The 25,000-nt window shown below is 46.9% G+C and overlaps 1 protein-coding gene across 1 annotated transcript in view; it reads left to right on the top strand.

Moving 5' to 3' along the window:
* LOC311139751 (staphylococcal nuclease domain-containing protein 1-like) overlaps positions 1-25,000 on the top strand; it is a 43,689-nt gene that overhangs the window by 6,911 nt on the left and 11,778 nt on the right. Inside the window, exons 3-4 of the mRNA XM_084174690.1 lie at positions 2,396-2,509; positions 14,033-14,236. Coding sequence (XP_084030816.1) covers positions 2,396-2,509; positions 14,033-14,236 — 318 coding nt within the window. The remainder of the gene's footprint in view (positions 1-2,395; positions 2,510-14,032; positions 14,237-25,000) is intronic.

Below are 25,000 nucleotides of genomic sequence, written 5' to 3'. Positions count from 1 at the left end.
ACTTAAAAAAATTAGAGAGGCCTGTAATTTTCATCATAGGTACACGTCAACTATGACAGACAAATTGAGAGAGAAAAAAATCCAGAAAATCACATTGTAGGATTTTTTATGAATTTATTTGCAAATTATGGTGGAAAATAAGTATTTGGTCACCTACAAACAAGCAAGATTTCTGGCTCTCACAGACCTGAAACTTCTTATTTAAGAGGCTCCTCTGACCTCCACTCGTTACCTGTATTAATGGCACCTGTTTGAACTTGTTATCAGTATAAAAGACACCTGTCCACAACCTCAAACAGTCACACTCCAACCTCCACTATGGCCAAGACCAAAGAGCTGTCAAAGGACACCAGAAACAAAATTGTAGACCTGCACCAGGCTGGGAAGACTGAATCTGCAATAGGTAAGCAGCTTGGTTTGAAGAAATCAACTGTGGGAGCAATTATTAGGAAATGGAAGACCTACAAGACCACTGATAATCTCCCTCGATCTGGGGCTCCACGCAAGATCTCACCCCGTGGGGTCAAAATGATCACAAGAACGGTGAGCAAAAATCCCAGAACCACACGGGGGGACCTAGTGAATGACCTGCAGAGAGCTGGGACCAAAGTAACAAAGCCTACCATCAGTAACACACTACGCCGCCAGGGACTCAAATCCTGCAGTGCCAGACGTGTCCCCCTGCTTAAGCCAGTACATATCCAGGCCCGTCTGAAGTTTGCTAGAGTGCATTTGGATGATCCAGAAGAGGATTGAGAGAATGTCATATGGTCAGATGAAACCAAAATAGAACTTTTTGGTAAAAACTCAACTCGTCGTGTTTGGAGGACAAAGAATGCTGAGTTGCATCCAAAGAACACCATACCTACTGTGAAGCATGGGGGTGGAAGCATCATGCTTTGGGGCTGTTTTTCTGCAAAGGGACCTGGACGACTGATCTGTGTAAAGGAAAGAATAAATGGGGCCATGTATTGTGAGATTTTGAGTGACAACCTCCTTCCATCAGCAAGGGCATTGAAGATGAAACGTGGCTGGGTCTTTCAGCATGACAATGATCCCAAACACACCGCCCGGGCAATGAAGGAGTGGCTTCGTAAGAAGCATTTCAAGGTCCTGGAGTGGCCTAGCCAGTCTCCAGATCTCAAGGATCGGTAGGATAGTCAGTTTAACGAGGGCATGTTTGGCAGCATGAGTGAAGGAGGCTTTGTTGCGAAATAGGAAGCCGATTCTAGATTTAACTTTGGATCGGAGATGCTTAATGTGAGTCTAGAAGGAGAGTTTACGGTCTAACCAGACACCTAGGTATTTGTTGTTGTCCACATATTCTAAGTCAGACCCGCCGAGAGTAGTGATTCTAGTCAGGCAGGCGGGTACAAGCAGCGTTCGATTGAAGAGCATGCATTTAGTTTTTCTAGCGTTTAAGAGCAGTTGGAGGCTACGCAAGGAGTGTTGTATGGCGGCATTGAAGCTTGTTTGGAGGTTTGTTAACACAGTGTTATCAGATATGTTTTCTGAAGTGTGTCTTGACACTGCTGTTATCAGATAGGAGGTTTGTGGAAGTGTGTGTTGACGCTGTTGTTGTCATTATCAGATAGGAGGTTTGTGGAAGTGACTGGTTATCTCTAGCTATTTTATCAGGGCTCTGCTGAGCAGGGCGAGGATTGTGAGTTAGCCCTCTAACTCAGGGGTTCTCAAACACGGTCCTGGGGGCCCCCCTGGGTGTACGTTTTGTTTTTTGCCCTAGCACTACACAGCTGATTCAAATAACCAACTCCTCATCAAGCTGTGATTATTTGAAACAGCTGTGTAGTGCTAGTACAAAAACCAAAATGTACACGCAGGGGGGGCCCCAGGACCCAGTTTGAGAACCCCTGGTCTAAGAGACTTCAGTCTGACTGACTCTCGCTTTCTCCTTCTCTCTGTCTCTTTCTAGATATCCCTCTATATCTCCCTCTCTCCCTCGGTCTCTCTCTTTCTAGATAACCCTCAATCTCTCTCTCTCTCTCTCTCTCTCTCTGTGTCTGTCTGTCTCTCTCTTTTTCTAGATATCCCTCCATATCTCTCTTTCTCTTTCTAGATAACCCTCCATATCTCCCTCTCTCTGTCTGTGTCTCTCTCCATATCTCCCTCTGTGTCTCTGTCTGTCTGTCTCTCTTTGTTGATATCCCTCCATATCTCGCTCCCCTTTCAGACCCAGTCTTTTAATATTTGGGCTTACAGGAGTGATCTATGTAGTAGTTAAGGGAGGTCTTTGTTTTGTGGATGAACTGAGCTGAAATTGAGGTGAAACAACAGTGTTCCTTTGTTATTTCCTCTGTGTTGCACTCTTTGATTCTTAAAACCTGTCTCTCTCTCCCCCTCCCTCCCCCCTCTCTCTCTTCCCCTACCTCCACAGAGAGAGAGAGTGCCGTCCACTCGCCTGGCTGTCATTCCACCGGCCTTCAGCACCCGGACCCTTGCCGCACAGGCCACAGAGTACACCTTCGCCTACATCCAGGTCCCACAAGACGTACGTTTTGTACACACAGACACATACATATATACATATATACATATATACATACATACATACATACATACAGTACCAGTCAAAAGTTTGGACACCTACTCATTCAAGGGTTTTTCTTTATTTTTACTATTTTCTAAATTGTAGAATAATAGTGAAGGCATCAAAACTATGAAATAACACATATGGAATCATGTACTAACCAAAAAAAGTGTTAAACAAATCAAAATATATTTTAGATTTTAGATTCTTCAAAGTAGCCACCCTTTGTCTTGATGACAGCTTTGCACACTCTTGGCATTCTCTCAACCAGCTTCATGAGGAATGCTTTAACAACAGTATTGAAGGAGTTCCCACATATACTGAGCACTTGTTAGCTGCTTTTCCTTCACTCTGCGGTCCAACTCATCCCAAGCCATCTCAATTGGGTTGAGGTCGAGTGATTGTGGAGGCCAGGTCAACTGATGCAGCACTCCATCACTCTCCTTGGTCAAATAGCCCTTACACAGCCTGGTGGTGTGTTTTGGGTCATTGTCCTGTTGAAAAACAAATGATAGTCTCACTAAGCCCAAACCAGATGGGATGGCGTATCGGTGTAGAATGCTGTGGTAGACGTGCTGGTTAAGTGTGCCTTAAATTCTAAATAAATCATAGACAGTGTCACCAGCAAAGCACCGTCACACCTCCTTCTCCATGCTTCACAGTGGGAACAACACATGCGGAGATCATCCGTTCACCAAAAATCTGAAATTTGGACTCATCAGACCAAAGGACAGATTTCCACCGGTCTAATGTCCATTGCTCGTGTTTCTTGGCCCAAGCAAGTCTCTTCTTCTTATTGGTGTCCTTTAGTAGTGGTTTCTTTGCAGCAATTCGACCATGAATGCCTTATTCACGCAGTCTCCTCTGAACAGTTTATGTTGAGATGTGTCTGTTACTTGAACTCTGTGAAGCATTTATTTGGGCTGCAATTTCTGAGGCTGGTAACTCTAATGAACTTATCCTCTGCAGCAGAGGAAACTCTGGGTCTTCCTTTCCTGTGGCGGTCCTCATGAGAGCCAGTTTCATCATAGCGCTTGATGGTTTTTGCGCTTGATGATTGACTGACCTTCATGTCTTAAAGTAATGATGGACTGTCATTTCTCTTTGCTTATTTGAGCTGTTCTTGCCATAATATGGACTTTTACCAAATAGGGCTATCTTCTGTATACCACCCCTACCTTGTCACAACACAACTGATTGGCTCAAACGCATTAAGAAGGAAAGAAAGTCCACAAATTAACTTTTAACAAGTCACACCTGTTAATTGAAATGCATTCCAGGTGACTACCTCATGAAGCTGGTTGAGAGAATGCTAAGATTGTGCGAAGCTGTCATCAAGGCAAAGGGTGGCTACTTTGAAGAATCTCAAATCTCAAATATATTTTGATTTGTTTAACACCTTTTTGGTTAATACTCATCGTTTTGATGTCTTCACTATTATTCTACCAATGTATAAAATAGTAAAAATAAAGAAAAACCCTTGAATGAGTAGGTGTTCTAAACCTTTTGACCGTTAGTGTGTGTATATATATATATATATATACACACATATATATATATATATATACACAAGATGTCGAAAGCGTTCCACAGGGATGCTGGCCCATGTTGACTCCAATGCTTCCCACAGTTGTCAAGTTGGCTGGATGTCTTTTGGGTGGTGGACCATTCCTGATACACACGGGAAACTGTTAAGCGTGAAAACCCAGCAGCTTTGCAGTTCTTGACACAAACCGGTGCGCCTGGCACCTACTACCATACCCCATTCAAAGGCACTTAAATATTTTGTCTTGCCCATTCACCCTCTGAATGTCACACATACACAATCCATGTCTCAAATGTCTCAAGTTTTAAAATCCTTCTTTAACCTGTCTCCTCCCCTTCATCTACACTGATTGAAGTGGATTTAACAAGTGACATCAATAAGGGATCATAGCTTTCACCTGGATTCACCAGGTCAGTCTATGTCATGGAAAGAGCAGGTGTTCTTAACGTTTTTTTATAAACTGGGTTGTTCGAGCCCTGAATGCTGTTTGGCTGACATCCGTGGTATATCACACCATATACCACGGGTATGACAAAACATTTATTTTTGCTGCTCTAATTATGTTGGTAACCAGTTTATAATAGCAATAAGGCACCTCGGGGGTTTGTAGTATATGGCCAGTATACCACGGCTAAGGGCTGTATCGAGGCACTCCGCGTTGCATCGTGCATAAGAATAGCCCTTAGCCGTGGTATATTGGCCATATACCACACCCCCTCGGGCCTTATTGCTTACTTAAATACAGTGTGTGTATGAATATACACCCCAATAACCGGGCAGAGTGTGTTTGAGGGCCCTAGTCTTTATAATCTCTCTAGGTCTGTACTTCTGTATTTGGATGGGCGTGTCTGACTGAAAAGTCTGTGTGTTTTGTATGTCAAGAGGGAAGCACTCTGAAGTGCTTAGTGTGACATTAGTGTTGTAAAAGCCTGGATTTCTCAGAAAGCCTGCAATGATCTGAGTGGGGATCACATAGCTAAGATCAAAACACATGGTTTGGTCTGAATGGGGATCACCTAGCTAAGATGAACTGAAAGTGTGTTTTTAGTTTTACATCTGTCTAAGCTTAGTGTGATATTAATCTGTATGTCCTAGCCTGAGATGCCTATTTTTGTGGTTCTGTTCGTGTGTGTCTGTTAATGTGTGTGTCTTTTCATGTTCGTGTGTGTGTCTGTCCGTGTGTGTCTGTCCGTCCTTTTGTGTGTGTGTGTGTGTGTGTCTGTCCGTGTGTGTTTGTAATGTGTGTGTGTGTCCTTACCTAATAAATATATATATATATATATATATATATATATATATATATATATATATATATATATATATATATATTGTTTATTTTCGAGTGTGTGTCTGGGTTCAAGGAGTGTGTGCTGTCACCTCCACTGAGTCAGTGTGAGGCTGCAGCAGGGTGATGTGGGCCATCTGTCCACCCAGGCCTCAGCCTCACCTCCACAGCCCTCCTGGAAACATCTCCACTCTCTACAGCTGACACAGCTCTCTCTACCTCTACCTCTCTCTACCTGTACCTCTCTCTACCTCTACCTCGCTCTACCTCTATCTCTACCTCGCTCTACCTCTACCTCTCTCTACCTCTACCTCGCTCTACCTCTACCTCGCTCTACCTCTATCTCTACCTCGCTCTACCTCTACCTCTACATCTCTCTACCTCTCTCTACCTCTACCTCTCTCTACCTCTACATCTCTCTACCTCTCTCTACCTCTACCTCTCTCTACCTCTACCTCTCGCTACCTCTACCTCTCTCTACCTCTACCTCTTGCTACCTCTACCTCTCTCTACCTCTCTCTACCTCTACCTCTCGCTACCTCTACCTCTCTCTACCTCTCTCTACCTCTACCTCTCGCTACCTCTACCTCTCTCTACCTCTACCTCTCTCTACATTTCTCTACCTCTCTCTACCTCTACCTCTCTCTACCTCCCTCTCTCTACCTGTACCTCTCGCTACCTCTCTCTACCTCTACCTCTCTCTACATTTCTCTACCTCTCTACCTCCCTCTCTCTACCTGTACCTCTCTCTACCTCTACCTCTCTCTACCTCCCTCTCTCTACCTGTACCTCTCGCTACCTCTCTCTACCTCTCTCTACCTCTCTCTACCTCTACCTCTCTCTACCTCTCTACCTCTACCTCTCTCTACCTCCCTCTCTCTACCTGTACCTCTCTATACCTCTACCTGTACCTCTCTCTACCTCTACCTCTCTCTACCTCTACCTCTCGCTACCTCTACCTCTCGCTACCTCTACCTCTCTCTACCTCTACCTCTCTCTACCTCTACCTCTCTCTACCTCTACCTGTCTCTACCTCTCGCTACCTCTACCTCTACCTCTCGCTACCTCTACCTCTCGCTACCTCTACCTCTCTCTACATCTCTCTACCTCTCTATACCTCTACCTCTCTCTACCTCCCTCTCTCTACCTCTACCTCTCTCTACCTGTACCTCTCTCTACCTGTACCTCTCTCTACCTCTACCTCTCTCTACTTCTACCTCCTTCTACCTCTCTCTACCTTTACCTCTCTCTACCTCTACCTCTACCTCTCTCTACCTGTACCTCTCTCTACCTGTACCTCTCTCTACCTCTACCTCTCTCTACCTCTCTCTACCTCTACCTCTCGCTACCTCTACCTCTACCTCTCGCTACCTCTACCTCTCGCTACCTCAACCTCTACCTCTCTCTACCTTTACCTCTCTCTACCTCGCTCTACCTCTACATCTCTCTACCTTTACCTCTCTCTACCTCTACATCTCTCTACCTTTACCTCTCTCTACCTCGCTCTACCTCTACATCTCTCTACCTTTACCTCTCTCTACCTCTACCTCTCTACCTCTACCTCGCTCTCTCTCTACCTCTCTCTACCTCTCTCTACCTCTACCTCTCTCTACCTCTACCTCTCTCTACCTCTACCTCTCTCCACCTCTACCTCTACCTCTCTCTACCTCTACCTCTCTCTACCTCTACCTCTCTCTCTACCTCTACCTCTCTCTCTACCTCTACCTCTCTCTACCTCTCTCTACCTCTACCTCTCTCTCTACCTCTACCTCTCTCTCTACCTCTACCTCTCTCTCTACCTCTACCTCTCTCTACCTCTCTCTACCTCTCTCTACATCTCTCTACCTCTCTCTACCTCTACCTCTCTCTACCTCTACCTCTCTCTACCTCTCTCTACCTCTACCTCTCGCTACCTCTACCTCTCTCTACCTCTCTCTACCTCTACCTCTCGCTACCTCTACCTCTCTCTACCTCTACCTCTCTCTACCTCTACCTCTCTCCACCTCTACCTCTACCTCTCTCTACCTCTACCTCTCTCTACCTCTACCTCTCTCTACCTCTACCTCTCTCTCTACCTCTACCTCTCTCCACCTCTACCTCTACCTCTCTCTACCTCTACCTCTCTCTACCTCTCTCTACCTCTACCTCTCTCTACCTCTACATCTCTCTACCTCTCTCTACCTCTACCTCTCTCTACCTCTACATCTCTCTACCTCTCTCTACCTCTACCTCTCTCTACCTCTACCTCTCGCTACCTCTACCTCTACCTCTCGCTACCTCTACCTCTCTCTACCTCTCTCTACCTCTCGCTACCTCTACCTCTCTCTACCTCTACCTCTCGCTACCTCTACCTCTCTCTACTGCTCTCTACCTCTACCTCTCTCTACCTCTACCTCTCTCTACCTCTACCTCTCTCTACCTCTACCTCTCTCTACCTCTACCTCTCTCTACATTTCTCTACCTCTACCTCTCTCTACCTCCCTCTCTCTACCTGTACCTCTCGCTACCTCTCTCTACCTCTCTCTACCTCTCTCTACCTCTACCTCTCTCTACCTCTCTCTACCTCTCTACCTCTCTCTACCTCCCTCTCTCTACCTGTACCTCTCTATACCTCTACCTGTACCTCTCTCTACCTCTACCTCTCTCTACCTCTACCTCTCGCTACCTCTACCTCTCGCTACCTCTACCTCTCTCTACCTCTACCTCTCTCTACCTCTACCTGTCTCTACCTCTCGCTACCTCTACCTCTCGCTACCTCTACCTCTCGCTACCTCTACCTCTCTCTACATCTCTCTACCTCCCTCTCTCTACCTCTACCTCTCTCTACCTGTACCTCTCTCTACCTGTACCTCTCAATACCTCTACCTCTCTCTACTTCTACCTCCTTCTACCTCTCTCTACCTTTACCTCTCTCTACCTCTACCTCTACCTCTCTCTACCTGTACCTCTCTCTACCTGTACCTCTCTCTACCTCTACCTCTCTCTACCTCTCTCTACCTCTACCTCTCGCTACCTCTACCTCTACCTCTCTCTACCTCTCGCTACCTCTACCTCTCTCTACCTTTACCTCTCTCTACCTCTACCTCTACATCTCTCTACCTTTACCTCTCTCTACCTCGCTCTACCTCTACATCTCTCTACCTTTACCTCTCTCTACCTCTACCTCTACATCTCTCTACCTTTACCTCTCTCTACCTCGCTCTACCTCTACATCTCTCTACCTTTACCTCTCTCTACCTCTACCTCTCTACCTCTACCTCTCTACCTCTACCTCGACCTCGCTCTACCTCTACCTCGCTCTACCTCTACCTCTCTCTACCTCTCTCTACCTCTACCTCTCTCTACCTATACCTCTCTCCACCTCTACCTCTACCTCTACCTCTCTCTACCTCTACCTCTCTCTACCTCTACCTCTCTCCACCTCTACCTCTCTCTACCTCTCTCTACCTCTACCTCTCTCTACCTCTCTCTACCTCTACCTCTCTCTACCTCTACCTCTCTCTACCTCTACATCTCTCTACCTCTCTCTACCTCTCTCTACCTCTACCTCTCGCTACCTCTACCTCTCTCTACCTCTACCTCTCGCTACCTCTACCTCTCTCTACCTCTCTCTACCTCTACCTCTCGCTACCTCTACCTCTCGCTACCTCTACCTCTCGCTACCTCTACCTCTCGCTACCTCTACCTCTCGCTACCTCTACCTCTCGCTACCTCTACCTCTCGCTACCTCTACCTCTCTCCACCTCTACCTCTACCTCTCTCTACCTCTACCTCTGTCTACCTCTACCTCTCTCTCTACCTCTACCTCTCTCCACCTCTACCTCTACCTCTCTCTACCTCTACCTCTCTCTACCTCTCTCTACCTCTACCTCTCTCTACCTCTACATCTCTCTACCTCTCTCTACCTCTACCTCTCTCTACCTCTACATCTCTCTACCTCTCTCTACCTCTACCTCTCTCTACCTCTACCTCTCGCTACCTCTACCTCTCTCTACCTCTCTCTACCTCTACCTCTCGCTACCTCTACCTCTCGCTACCTCTACCTCTCTCTACCTCTACCTCTCGCTACCTCTACCTCTCTCTACCTCTCTCTACCTCTACCTCTCGCTACCTCTACCTCTCTCTACTGCTCTCTACCTCTACCTCTCTCTACCTGTACCTCTCTCTACCTCTACCTCTCTCTACCTCTACCTCTCTCTACATTTCTCTACCTCTCTCTACCTCTACCTCTCTCTACCTCCCTCTCTCTACCTGTACCTCTCGCTACCTCTCTCTACCTCTCTCTACCTCTACCTCTCTCTACCTCTACCTCTCTACATTTCTCTACCTCTCTCTACCTCTTCCTCTCTCTACCTCCCTCTCTCTACCTGTACCTCTCTCTACCTCTACCTCTCTCTACCTCCCTCTCTCTACCTGTACCTCTCGCTACCTCTCTCTACCTCTCTCTACCTCTACCTCTCTCTACCTCTCTACCTCTACCTCTCTCTACCTCCCTCTCTCTACCTGTACCTCTCTATACCTCTACTTGTACCTCTCTCTACCTCTACCTCTCTCTACCTCTACCTCTCTCTACCTCTACCTCTCGCTACCTCTACCTCTCGCTACCTCTACCTCTCGCTACCTCTACCTCTCGCTACCTCTACCTCTCTCTACCTCTACCTGTCTCTACCTCTCGCTACCTCTACCTCTCGCTACCTCTACCTCTCGCTACCTCTACCTCTCTCTACCTCTCTCTACCTCTCTATACCTCTACCTCTCTCTACCTCCCTCTCTCTACCTCTACCTCTCTCTACCTGTACCTCTCTCTACCTCTACCTCTCTCTACTTCTACCTCCTTCTACCTCTCTCTACCTTTACCTCTCTCTACCTCTACCTCTACCTCTCTCTACCTGTACCTCTCTCTACCCCTACCTCTCTCTACCTCTCTCTACCTCTACCTCTCGCTACCTCTACCTCTACCTCTCTCTACCTCTACCTCTCGCTACCTCTACCTCTACCTCTCTCTACCTTTACCTCTCTCTACCTCTACCTCTACATCTCTCTACCTTTACCTCGCTCTACCTCTACATCTCTCTACCTTTACCTCTCTCTACCTCTACCTCTACATCTCTCTACCTTTACCTCTCTCTACCTCGCTCTACCTCTACATCTCTCTACCTTTACCTCTCTCTACCTCTACCTCTCTACCTCTACCTCTCTCTACCTCTCTCTTCCCCTTTTTCTCTGTCCCTCTGTCTTTCTACCCCTCTTTCTAGCTCTTATTTGATCATGCTTTTTCGCGCTCTCTGTATCTCTACCTCTGTTGGCTCTTGTTTGGTTCCTGTTTTCTTTATTCAATTCAAAGGGTTTTATTGGGAAACATATGTTTACATTGCAAAAGCAAATGTTTTCTATGTCAGGTGTAGTTACCCGTTTTCTTTATGTCAGGTGTAGTTACCCGTTTTCTTTATCTCCCTGTCTTTCAGATAATATTTCTCTCCTCTCTCCTTTTCTCCTTCCCTAAATCTCTGGTCAGCTTTCTCTCGTTCTCGCTCTCTCTCACTCTCTTTTTTTTTCTCTTTCTCCCTCTCAATCTCTCTCTCTCGCTCATTCTCGCTCTCCCTCCTGATCTCTCTTGCTCTCTCCCTCTCAATCTCTCTCTCCTTCTCAATCTCTCTTGCTCTCTCTGTGTGTTTCTTTCTCCTTCCCTCTCTCTCTGGGCCTGTTACTAGTGGTGACAGCATTTCTCCCCAGATGTCCTCTCTCCCCTGCCACCTGGAGTAGAGAGGGTGCTGCCTGGTTGCTCACTCACCTGCTGTGACTCAAACTGGCCAGTGCTCCCCCCCACACACACACACACACACACACACACACACACACACACACACACACACACTGTCAGTCAGTCAGTCAGTCAGTCATTCACTTAGACACATATTCATATTAATACATGCATACACTCTCCTTTGTTAGCATATATTAGCATATATACAGTGAGGGAAAAAAGTATTTGATCCCCTGCTGATTTTGTACGTTTGCCCACTGACAAAGAAATGATCAGTCTATAATTTTAATGGTAGGTTTATTTGAACAGTGAGAGACAGAATAACAACAAAAAACACATGTCAAAAATGTTATAAATTGAATTGCATTTTAATGAGGGAAATAAGTATTTGACCTCCTCTCAATCAGAAATATTTCTGGCTCCCAGGTGTCTTTTATACAGGTAAGGAGCTGAGATTAGGAGCACACTCTTAAAGGGAGTGCTCCTAATCTCAGCTTGTTACCTGTATAAAAGACACCTGTCCACAGAAGCAATCAATCAATCAGATTCCAAATCTCCACCATGGCCAAGACCAAAGAGCTCTCCAAGGATGTCAGGGACAAGATTGTAGACCTACACAAGGCTGGAATGGGCTACAAGACCATCGCCAAGCAGCTTGGTGAGAAGGTGACAACAGTTGGTGCGATTATTCGCAGATGGAAGAAACACAAAATAACTGTCAATCTCCCTCGGCCTGGGGCTCCATGCAAGATCTCACCTTGTGGAGTTGCAATGATCATGAGAACGGTGAGGAATCAGCCCAGAACTACACGGGAGGATCTTGTCAATGATCTTAAGGCAGCTGGGACCTTAGTCACCAATAAAACAATTGGTAACACACTACGCCGTGAAGGACTGAAATCCTGCAGCGCCCGCAAGGTCCCCCTGCTCAAGAAAGCACATATACAGGACCGTCTGAAGTTTGCCAATGAACATCTGAATGATTCAGAGGAGAACTGGGTGAAAGTGTTGTGGTCAGATGAGACCAAAATCGGGCTCTTTGGCATCAACTCAACTCGCCGTGTTTGGAGGAGGAGGAATGCTGCCTATGACCCCAAGAACACCATCACCACCGTCAAACATGGAGGTGGAAACATTATGCTTTGGGGGTGTTTTTCTGCTAAGGAGAAAGGACAACTTCACCGCATCAAAGGGACGATGGACGGGGCCATGTACCGTCAAATCTTGGGTGAGAACCTCCTTCCCTCAGCCAGGGCATTGAAAATGGGTCGTGGATGGGTATTCCAGCATGACAATGACCCAAAACACACGGCCAAGGCAACAAAGGAGTGGCTCAAGAAGAAGCACATTAAGGTCCTGGAGTGGCCTAGCCAGTCTCCAGACCTTAATCCCATAGAAAATCTGTGGAGGGAGCTGAAGGTTCGAGTTGCCAAACGTCAGCCTCGAAACCTTAATGACTTGGAGAAGATCTGCAAAGAGGAGTGGAACAAAATCCCTCCTGAGATGTGTGCAAACCTGGTGGCCAACTACAAGAAACGTCTGACCTCTGTGATTGCCAACAAGGGTTTTGCCACCAAGTACTAAGTCATGTTTGCAGAGGGGTCAAATACTTATTTCCCTCATTAAAATGCAAATCAATTTATAACATTTTTGACATGCGTTTTTCTGGATTTTTGTGTTGTTATTCTTTCTCTCACTGTTCAAATAAACCTACCATTGAAATTATAGACTGATCATGTCTTTGTCAGTGGGCAAACATACAAAATCAGCAGGGGATCAAATCCTTTTTTCCTTCACTGTAGTTGTATGCATAGTTATGACCATCCACACAGGTCCATTTCAGGCGTGATAGTGCTAACTCTGTTGCAGTGTCCTGTCCCACTCAGCAGAAAGCCCTGTTAGTGTCCTGTCCCACTCAGCAGAAGGCCCTGTTACAGTGTCCTGTCCCACTCAGCAGAAGGCCCTGTTAGTGTTCTGTCCCACTCAGCAGAAGGCCCTGTTAGTTTCCTGTCCCACTCAGCAGAAGGCCCTGTTAGTGTCCTGTCCCACTCAGCAGAAGGCCCTGTTAGTGTCCTGTCCCACTCAGCAGAAGGCCCTGTTAGTGTCCTGTCCCACTCAGCAGAAGGCCCTGTTAGTGTCCTGTCCCACTCAGCAGAAGGCCCTGTTAGTGTCCTGTCCCACTCAGCAGAAGGCCCTGTTAGTGTCCTGACCCACTCAGCAGAAGGCCCTGTTAGTGTCCTTTTCCACTCAGCAGAAGGCCCTCATTCATATTGCATATCTCCACCCTGTCCCCTTGGCGCTCTCTCCTCCTCTCCCTTTCTCTACCTCCCTCTCTCGTTCTCGCCCAGTCCACTTGGCTGTCTTTCTCTATCTCTCTCTGTCAATCTCTCTCTCCCCCTGAGCTCCCCCGCGAAGTGTGTGACAAGCTGAACACAGGAAGAAGAAGAAACAACAAAAAGCCCCTCAGAGTTTTCCCCCTTGAACACTCAGCATCCCTCTCCACACATACACACACAGAGACACACCACATTCACACCCCAAGGGCAGCTTGCTCGGGGGTTGCCATGGAGACAGGACCAGGGCGAGAGGCAGGGAGGGAGGAGGAAAGGAAGAGAGAGGGATAGAGCGAAGATGAATGAGGAATGTTGGGGTGTACTCAATTGATCCCTGTTTTTTTAAAGCCATGGCGGGGCGTTTCTTAATACTCCTCAATACTCCTAATTGGCTTCCTTGTCTCGCGCTCTAAGCATAATATTTATTAGAGGACTAAAGATTCCCAGTCATCTCTCAATGCTGTGGATTTATTTGACCAACGTTCCGTCTCAACAGCCTTCAGCAGGGTGACCTAACCCCTTTACCTCCCTTCTCCTCCTCTTCCACCCCCGTTAGGAGGATGCGCGTGCGGACGTGGTGGACAGCCTGGTGCGGGATATCCAGAACACCCAGTGTCTGCTCAACGTGGAGCACAGCGGCGTCACCTGCCCCCACGTCACACTGCAGTTCGCCGACTCCAAGGACGACGTCGGCCTCAGCCTGGTCAAGGAGGGCATGGTCATGGTGGACGTGCGGAAAGAGAAGCACCTGCAGAAAATGGTAGGAAAACGGCCGCCTTGGCGGAATTCTAAGAGATAAATGAACGTTTTCAGTTTTATGGTGACTTTGTCAGGGCACTATGGCCAAAACAGATGTGTTTTATGTACCAGTGCAAGCAACGGGCCATTGGGACACATGTATTAGTGTTAGAGTTGAGAAAAGGTAACACTGACATGTGCCAGATGTTTTCAGGTCATAGTGACTTTGTCAGGGCCAAAACATGATACTGGGTGACAGTGTATGTGACTGGCTTGCTGTGAAGAGTCTATTTGAGCGAAGCTGTTAGCCTTATGCTACCATGCTAACAGATCAGTGTTTTGTTATGAATAAGTGCTAGCATTTGGCTAAATGCTGACGTGTTTAGTAATCAAACATGAAGACAGATCTGAAGCGATGCATCTCTCCGATCCTGTCGTTACATCTAGCGCTCAGCAGGACAGGCCCCTCTGACGGCGGCCATTTTTTAATGTCATAAAGCGCAGCTCGTTTGCCTTCCCTCATTATGTAATTCAGCTGGCAGACGCAAAGCCTCTCTGTAAATGAAAGATAAAGGCACAAAACTGAAATATTTATTCCTGCCGCAATTACCGCTCCTACACACCCCAACATTACTCCACTCTGTCATTTAGGTACAAATTGGCACACACACATTCACACACACAAAGACACGGAAATGGGCTCACGGGTTGGAACACAAACACTCATAAACATATGAATGCATACCAACACACACACACACACCACAGCATTTTTGACGAAATCAACCTTGTTTCCCAATATCACCACTAAACTTTTTACAACCCAATGAAAGACTCTTAGTCTGCCCACGTCAGTCAATAAGTAACTGTATAGCGCTCTATTTGTCGCCAGGCAGCTCACCTTTGACTCTTTAGGGCCACTATGAGACTGTAAACAGTGTTGTTGGAACGACCCACTGGGACAGAGTCAGAGCAGTGATTTAAAACCCTGCTGTCCACTAAAACAGGCTAATGGAGCCATGCAGTCTGTCAGGCCTGTTTTTCTTATGCTGGTCATGTCTCCTCTGCTGCTCCCTCTGAAATGATGCTAGCTGTTCAGACTGTGATGTGAAGGGTTCATGTCTTTCATTGATATGGTCTAAAGTGGTATAGTTTTAATAGTCTGGACAGGTGAAAGCACCCTGAAGGCCTTGTACCTTATCACTTTAAAGTCCCCCTGGCAAACAAAGCCCCTCTGTCACCTAAAAACTGATCACTAACTGAGCTCAGCTTCCATTTTCTCAAATGGCCTAAATGTTTTAATGTTTAAAGCTGGAATGCTTAGCGGTGAAACTCCCACGTCCGTTTGCGATATTACAACAACGAACAGTTTTTTTTCCTCCTGACATCATTGCACATCATTGTATTCTGGGTGAAAAATGTATGTTCTCAGGCGCTGGTATTGTTTTATAGAGGAGAGAGGGATTTGTTAGATTTATTTGAAGGAAAGCCATTGTAGTCAAGCAAGGCTATGTTTGTTTTGTGGATATGCCCTGTAGCAAATGGACAACACACTTAGGCATTGTCCATGCAATAAAGATAGACAATATAATTATTATAATAAATGTATGTAGTGGCTGCTAGTATTGAGAGAGAGAAAAGGAGGGAGGTCGAGAGAGAGAGAGGTCGAGAGAGAGAGAGGTCGAGAGAGAGAGAGGTCGAGAGAGAGAGAGGTCGAGAGAGAGAGAGGTCGAGAGAGAGAGAGGTCGAGAGAGAGAGAGGTCGAGAGAGAGAGAGGTCGAGAGAGAGAGAGGTCGAGAGAGAGAGAGGTCGAGAGAGGTCGAGAGAGAGGTCGAGAGAGGTCGAGAGAGAGGTCGAGAGAGGTCGAGAGAGAGGTCGAGAGAGAGAGAGGTCGAGAGAGAGAGAGGTCGAGAGAGAGAGAGGTCGAGAGAGAGAGAGGTCGAGAGAGAGAGAGGTCGAGAGAGAGAGAGAGGTCGAGAGAGAGAGAGGTCGAGAGAGAGAGAGGTCGAGAGAGAGAGAGGTCGAGAGAGAGAGAGGTCGAGAGAGAGAGAGGTCGAGAGAGAGAGAGGTCGAGAGAGAGAGAGGTCGAGAGAGAGAGAGGTCGAGAGAGAGAGAGGTCGAGAGAGAGAGAGGTCGAGAGAGAGAGAGGTCGAGAGAGAGAGAGGTCGAGAGAGAGAGAGGTCGAGAGAGAGAGAGGTCGAGAGAGAGAGAGGTCGAGAGAGAGAGACCGTAAAACCAGGCATGCGAGGCCTTCCAACACAGAGGACTAGCCTAGCTGAAGAGCCCACACACATGTTATTGCATAGGCTAGTTGTTGCTTAGTATTCGGCCTACATAGTAATGATGTTATTATATGAAGGTGGTTGATATTACCATAGAAATAGGATTACTATTCTTCTATTTCTATGGATATTACATGAATACATAGTGATAACGTGATATAGCTATATGTACTATATTCACAGGTAGTACATTTCAAATGAGAGGTTAGTAGGTTATTAGATATGAGGTTACTATATCATCAAAACAGCTGTCTGTTTGTTTTAGTGCAGTCAGTGCTCTGGCATACATCTAGGGTGAATTGCATTGATTAATGTGTGATCAAATGAAAACTGCTGGGCTACATACTTTCAATGATTAATAACACAGCATTGGCTTATGGCTTAGATAGAAACACATAGATTAGATAGAAACATTTCCATATTGCTGGGGATTGATATTCCAACAGTACGGAACTGGTGTTCATTCAGACTGGATCACACACACACACTGTACTGTACCTCTTACTGGTGGTAGTTGCCAACTTGAGCCTAGGAGGTATGAGTTTCTAGAGAGAGAGAGATAGAGGGCCAAAGCATCTGATGTAGTAGAGCTCTACAGTGTGTCCAGATAGCACATCACCCTCCCAAGCTACTCTACTGTCGGGCTGAAGAGCAGGTCAATGCAGACAGGAGGCAGTCTGTATGAACTGCCGAGCTCTCTCCTCTCAATGCAGACAGGAGGCAGTCTGTATGAACTGCCGAGCTCTCTCCTCTCATATCCTGAAATGAGTCAGGAACTCCCTGTAGAACTCACTAACTCCAACAGCTTTGGCAGGGCCAACGGCTGGTCCTCCCCCTTAGCCTCGCACACTCGCACACACTCAGACACACACATACATACACACACCTCCTCCGCCGCACAGAGCCTCAGAGCCTTAAACCATGTGGTGTGTGTGGTGGGGTGATGATGGAGAAGATGCCTCCCCCTCTCTCTCGAACCCTCGCCCCTCGGGCAGGCTGGCGTGGGATGCCGTCTTTAGGGAGAGCCTTGGCACTAACCCCCCCTCCCTACTCTGTCGGCTAGAGTGGCACTCTGCCACCCCTGGCATGCCGCCACCCGCACACTGAGCACTCACTCACTCGCTCCTCCCATCCCTTTTAATGTCTCTCTCACTCCCTCTTTCCATTTGCTCTCCCCCTCTCTCTCATCCATCTCTCATATGCTCACCTTCTCTGCCTCTCCTTCCATCTTCCCCTGTCTCTCGCTCGACCTCCCCTTCTCCATTTTCCTTCCCCTCCATCTCTTTTTTCTCCTACTCCTGTCTCTCCTTCCATCCCTCTCTCACTCTTCGTCCTGTCCATCTCACCTAGCCCAAAGAGAGGTTGCGCACAGCAATATGGGAAGGCAAGGTGCTAGCATCCAGAATTTGCATGCATTTGCATGTCTTTGAGAGCGCCGCCATGATGAATTATAATCCACAGGCATTAAAGTAAACGGCGATGGATCAGACCTTTCATTCTAAATGAGATGTGATTTAAAACGCTGTTAATGCTGATTATTTACGCTCTGCCTTAGCCCAATCCTTCCCTCTCTCCTCTCTCTCAGCCCCCCCTTCCAGATTCTGCTTCATGCCTCCCTTCGATAACAACATTCCATTCCTTGTAAATGGGGTTAAATATTAGGTGTGTGTTGGGGGGGATGGTGGGGAAAGGTGTATGTTGGGGGAAGGTGTGTGTTTTGGGGGGGGGGGGGGGTGCTATAGTAAGGACATCTGTCTTCCCCTCCCCTCTGTGCTGCAGTAACCACTGCATTTAACCATGGAAAGGTGACTGGGAACATGGACATGGACATGGACATGTACAAACAGACCAGCTATGACCTCCGTAAGGCAATCAAAGAGGCAAAATGACAGTACAGGGACAAAATGGAATCAATTCAACGGACACGAGACGTACTGTATGTGGCAGGGACCTTAGACAATCACGGATTATAAAGGGAAAGACAGCCATGTTACGGACACCGACACCACGCTCCTGGATCATATGAGAGGCTAGTTAAGGATCATATCACCTCCACCTTACCGACAACCTAGACCCACTATAATTTGCATATCGCCCCAACAGCTCCACGGACGACGCAATCACCATTGCACTGTACACTACCCTATCCCACCTGGACAAGAGAAATACCTATGTAAGAATACTGTTAATTGAATACACCTCAGCCTTCAGCACCATAGTGCCCTCCAAGCTCATCACTAAGCTCAGGGCCCTGGGTCTGCACCCCTCCCTGTGCAACTGGATCCTTGACTTCCTGACGGCCCGCCCCCAGGTGGTGAAGGTAGGCAACAACACCTCTGCCACGCTGATCCTCAACATGGGGGCCCCACAGGGGTGCATGCTCAGCCCCCTCCTGTACTCTCAGATCCTCCATGGCTGTGTGGCCGTGCACGTCTCCAACTCAACAGTGGTAGGCCTGATTACCAACAGCCTACAGGGATAAAGTGAAAGCCCTGGCGGAGTGGTGCCTGGAAAATAACCTCTCCCTCAATGTCAACAAAACTGAGTTGATTGTGGACTACAGGAGACAGAAGAGAGAGCAACCCCCCCATTCATATCGATGGGGCCGCAGTGGAGAGGGTCAAAAGCTGCAAGTTCCTCGGCGTGCACTTCACTGACGACCTGAGGACGACCGGCATGCACCATTGAGAGCATCCTGTCGGGCTGTATCACCACGGCAATTTCACTGTCTGCAACCACAGGGCTCTCTAGAGGGTGGTGCGGTCAGCCCAACTCATCATCGGGGCACACTGCCTGCCCTCCAGGACAGCTACAGCACCCAGTGTCACAGGAAGGCCAAGAAGATCATCAAGGACCTCAACCACCCGAGCCACAGCCTGCTCACCCCACTACCATCTAGAAGGAGGAGACAGGACAGGTGCATCAAAGCTGGGACCGAGAGACTGAAAAACAGCTTCTATCTCCAGGCCATCAGACTGTTAAATAGTCACCACTAGCAGTACCCTGCCCTGAACCTTAGTCACTGTTACTAGCCGGCTATCACCCGGTACTCTACCCTGCACCTTAGACTGCTTTGCCCTATGCTGTACATAGTCATTGAACACTGGTCACTTTAATGTTTACGTACTGTTTTACCCACTTTATATGTATATACTGTATTCTAGTCATGGCTCATCCTATATAGCTACTGCTGTACACACCTTTTCTATTCACATACTGTCCATACTGTCCACACACACCATCATATATACATGTTTATAACATTGCTCGTTCTGATATTTCTTTAAAAAAAATGTTTACTAGGTATTATTGCTTCACTGTTGGAGCTAGAAACACAAGCATTTTGCTGCACCTGTGATAACATCTGCAAATCTGTGTACGCGACCAATAATGTTTTTGATTTGAGTTGACCCATCTTTTTAACTACCAGACCCATCCTTTTAGCTACCAGACCCATCCCTTTAACTACCAGACCCATCCCCATAACTGCCAGACCCATCCCCATAACTGCCAGACCCATCCCTTTAACTACCAGACCCATCCCTTTAACTACCAGACCCATCCCTTTAACTGCCAGACCCATCCCTTTAACTACCAGACCCATCCCTTTAACTACCAGACCCATCCCTTTAACTACCAGACCCATCCCCATAACTGCCAGACCCATCCCCATAACTGCCAGACCCATCCCCATAACTGCCAGACCCATCCCCATAACTGCCAGACCCATCCCCATAACTGCCAGACCCATCCCCATAACTGCCAGACCCATCCCCATAACTGCCAGACCCATCCCCATAACTGCCAGACCCATCCCCATAACTGCCAGACCCATCCCCATAACTGCCAGACCCATCCCCATAACTGCCAGACCCATCCCTTTAACTGCCAGACCCATCCCCATAACTGCCAGACCCATCCCCATAACTGCCAGACCCATCCCCATAACTGCCAGACCCATCCCCATAACTGCCAGACCCATCCCCATAACAGCCAGACCCATCCCCATAACAGCCAGACCCATCCCCATAACAGCCAGACCCATCCCCATAACAGCCAGACCCATCCCCATAACTGCCAGACCCATCCCCATAACTGCCAGACCCATCCCCATAACTGCCAGACCCATCCCCATAACTGCCAGACCCATCCCCATAACTGCCAGACCCATCCCCATAACTGCCAGACCCATCCCCATAACTGCCAGACCCATCCCCATAACTGCCAGACCCATCCCCATAACTGCCAGACCATCCCCATAACTGCCAGACCCATCCCCATAACTGCCAGACCATCCCCATAACTGCCAGACCCATCCCCATAACTGCCAGACCCATCCCCATAACTGCCAGACCCATCCCCATAACTGCCACACTGCATCTGCTGTCTGTCAGATCAATGGCAGTGGATAACACCACGATCAACGGGCCATTTTCGTCACACTTTTGCACAGCAAACACTTTTAATCTTATTGCACTGGATTTGTACCCAATCTCTCTCTGTCTTTTTCTGTCTGCATGTCTCTCTCTCGCGCGCTCTCTTACACTCTCCCTTTATCTCTCTCATTTTCTGTTTGTCTTTCTCTCTCACTCTCTCTCTCTCGCGCACACACACACAAATACATTCACAATCTTTCATAGAGAGAATATTCACTTGTCAGCCACATTTAACAGCATACTGTCTCACACACACACAGACAGACAGAGAGACCATTCTGACACAACAGTGATTCATTCCATGACTGAAGTTGAAGTCTATTAAAAACCATGATGTTCCAGTATGGTGGTACAGACACCATCGTGGTGCCCGATCACCACAGTAAAAGTAGGCCAACCAAAGGCGATGACGTCAGATGACTGACTGACTCCCAACCCGTCTCACACAATCAGACTGCGCTAAGCGAACACTGTCATCGAGCGAAAAGGTTCATTAGCTCTACAAGCTATTCATCTCCCCGTTTGCTAATTAACAATCAATTACAAAACACAGAAGCCTCTCGCTAATTATCAATCACCGACATAGCATGAACCTCGTATATTATCCCTAGTCTCTGGTCATTTTCAATAGAACATTTGTTCTAAAAGTTTTTGGGCCTCAGATGAAACAGGCTGCGTGTACAGTTAGCTTAAAACGCTAACTCTCCCTTCTTAGCTTCAAAGGCTAACACACAACACTTCCCTAGTACTTCTTTTGACCGCGGTGTTGGCTCCAGGGCCTAAAATGTACTTTTTGGTCCACCAGCCACTGTGGCAGTTAGATGGAAAATCTACCAGCCAAAATATTTTTGCGCCATAATTACCTAAAAGAAAATACACAACAAACTGATGACCATGCTTAATGTTTCTAAAACAAAACATTTATTAGTAAGAAATGATGTGATATATAGCTCAATTTCATTAAATTTTTTGTGATCTGAGAAAATATCAGATGAGACAACATTTTCAGCTGCCACTTTGAGTGGGAGGTTTCCGTGGTAACCAGGCCACTGGAGTCCTGTCACATGTCTGTGTGTGTGAGATTTTGGATCTGACCAGGAGTAGACAGCATCTCTTCGCTATCAGTTGAAGCAGCAGACTCAAACTAACATTGAAAATCAACCGACCTTGTGAACAAAACAATGTAAATAGCCAAGAAACACGAGGACAAAGTCTCACTTTGTAAACTTTTGAGTACATTAGACCAACTTTTATGCCTGTGAGCAGAGCCTCCAAAAATTCAATTATCAGCACAGTGCCCAAATCTCCCCAGCCAGGTAGTGTTGCTGTGTGAGGTGGGATATAGATTCATATTTCTTTGTGTGATTAGCAGCTATGAAACAAAATGGCGGAAATACTTTGAAAACAGCTAGTGCAGCTCTAAATCACAACTCGCACATGTGCACATACTTGACTTTTTACTATATTTTTATTTGCAAATGCGAACGTAATGCTCGCACTGTAGAGCCCTGCAAATTGTCCACCCTACGTGGCTGGTGAAATATACATTTTTACCCTCCAGTACCTAAATATACCCGCAGGTGGTGGGTGTTAATTTTATGCCCTGGTTGACTCTTTGTAGCGACATAAGCTAACACACAACCCTCACCTAGCTCTTTGAGCTAGCATTGTTGTTTTGACTTTGGTGTTAGCTAGCGTTAGCTCCAATGTGTGTTTGTGTGTTAGCTCCGGTGTTAGCGGCGCTAGCTCCAGTGTTTGTGTTGTGTGTTTGTGCTGATGCAGGCATGTGAGTGTGGAGTGTTTTGGGAGGGAGGGGGAGAGCAGAAGGCAGCCTGTGGGAGAGCAGCTGTGATGTGGATGGAGCCTGAGAGCTTAGAGGACGTACGCTGCTGCTTGAAGCCCAAGCTGAAGAGGGATATGAGAGCTGAGGATCAGATCAACACTTGCTTTTAATTGCTGTGCGGTTCTGTACCCCATGTAGTTTATTTCCCAACAGATTATTTTTTATTTTGGCTGTGTAGGTAAATTGCACTATTGTGAAGGGATGGATGTGTTGCCTCGTGGGAAATGTAGTGTTTTGGGGAGTTGCAGTGTACATTTTACTACGAGAGGACAGATGCAGTGTGTCGTGGGAAGTGTAGTTTCTTTGCAGGTGTTATATGGGTTACAGTGTAATTGTTCTGTAGGGGGAACAAATTAGGTGCTTTGGGAATGTGTAGTTTTTTCTATTGTGCTGAGGGCACAAACATGATGCACCATGGGAAATGCAGTTGTAATTTAACAGTGGGGTAGAGATGAGATGCCACATGGGAAGTGTAGGTTTGTCGGTTAATTCAGCCTTATCAGTGAACAGCGGAGATACATTGAGTACTGAATAGCAGCACGAACTCTGGGGGGCTCCGAGGCCCTACAGACACAGAGACACAGGGACACACACACAGAGACACAGCCAATCACTCACCTATCATAGGCAGTAAGGATAGACAGTTCTGAGACATACAGGCAAACTCTTTTGTTGTGGTTTACTCAATGGCTTTTTGCAGTACTTTCAACCAACTTTTTGTCTGGTTGACAGCTTGCCATCGACCCCCTCACCCTAAACCCCCCATGGGTTCCTGTCATGTCCCATCAAATTCCCCTCCCCCACACCCTGTGCACTGTGGAGTGTGGAAAAGCATGGCCCCTTCCTCCTGACTGTTCGATACCTCATTAACCAGTAAGCGTTCGTATTGGACGCATAATGGACACTTTCACATCGACCCTACCTCTCATACCCACACACACACACACACACCGCCAGCAGCAGTGCTCTGAGGGCCTTGTGACATGTCCAGGGTGACAGTGACACGCGCCACTAGCCAAGCTCTATTTCCCCTGGCCAGACCACACACACACACACTCCTGCCTCCACCGCACCCTGGGGTCAGGAGAGGACATAGAGCCAGAGGGGGGGCAGTGAGGGCTGGGGTTGGAGAGTGGGTGTAGGTCATTTAAACTTCAGTCACTTCACAGTGGGTGATCTCATGGGGAGAGCCAATAAAAGAAAGAAATAGAAGGATTACTGCTAGTCCTATTCAGACTTTGGAGCCAATACTCTAACCTAGGTCTGCCCCAGTTTTCTGCTAATTCATCTTTAGCCAGCTCCTCTTTAGCCAGCTCCTCTTTAACTATGTCTATAGGGTTCCCTTTGTTATACTTGTGTTGTATCATAATCATTTAGGCTGGTTTATATGGTCAACATTTTCTTTCAGTGGAAAATGACCTACAAGAGACATGATTACATTGGTCTGTCTGCGTATTTTACCATCAAATGCACTTGTGTAGGTCGAATCTCAAAGTTCTCAGCCTGCGTGTGTCTCTGCCTTGTACTTGCATGTCTCTACCTGGTGTGTCTGTGTGTGTGTGAAGATGAACTAGGCCCACATACCTTTAAAAAAGCTAGTTGACAATGTTTCTATCCTAGAGTAGGGCTGTGGTCGTGACATTTTGTCAGCCGGTGATTGTCAAGCAAATGACTGCCGGTCTCACGTTTAACATCTCCTGGCTTCCACTCATAGCCTACAAGCCACTGATGCAGACCTTTGGAACATCTACATTTAAAAAAGTCTAATAGATCCATTTAATATAGCCTACACCATCACATAAAATACATTATTTATTTTAGACAGGTCTAAAGAAACATGATATGAAGAAAATGTAGTCTATTTCAGAAGAACAGAATAGCATACTCTGAGTTGTCCTTATGTTTGGCCCTGATCTGGCTTTCCCGTGGTTAATTTTCATGCCAGCAAGGTAGGCTATACTCCTGTTGTAAAGCGAAGCAATGTGCTTAATATTAGGAAAGTTGATAAATAAATATAGTAAGCCTATAGAAAGCTGATGAGATCCTCTTTTTAATAGAGGCCATCACTCTGTTTTTTCACGCAATTGCATAGCCTATAGAAATGTTGCAACATGAGCTTTATGGGCTCTCGTGAAGTGTTAGATTAGATTTTCAATTACATTTTGCATTGATGTCAGAGTGATTAGAGGGACAATAGAGTGCTGAGTACCAGGCAGTTAGCAAGT

This window comes from Coregonus lavaretus, assembly GCF_964263955.1.
Source record: "Coregonus lavaretus genome assembly, chromosome: 13".
Taxonomy (NCBI): domain Eukaryota; kingdom Metazoa; phylum Chordata; class Actinopteri; order Salmoniformes; family Salmonidae; genus Coregonus; species Coregonus lavaretus.
The sequence above is the reverse complement of the archived record's forward strand: the minus strand, read 5'-3'. Positions and strand labels throughout refer to the sequence as shown.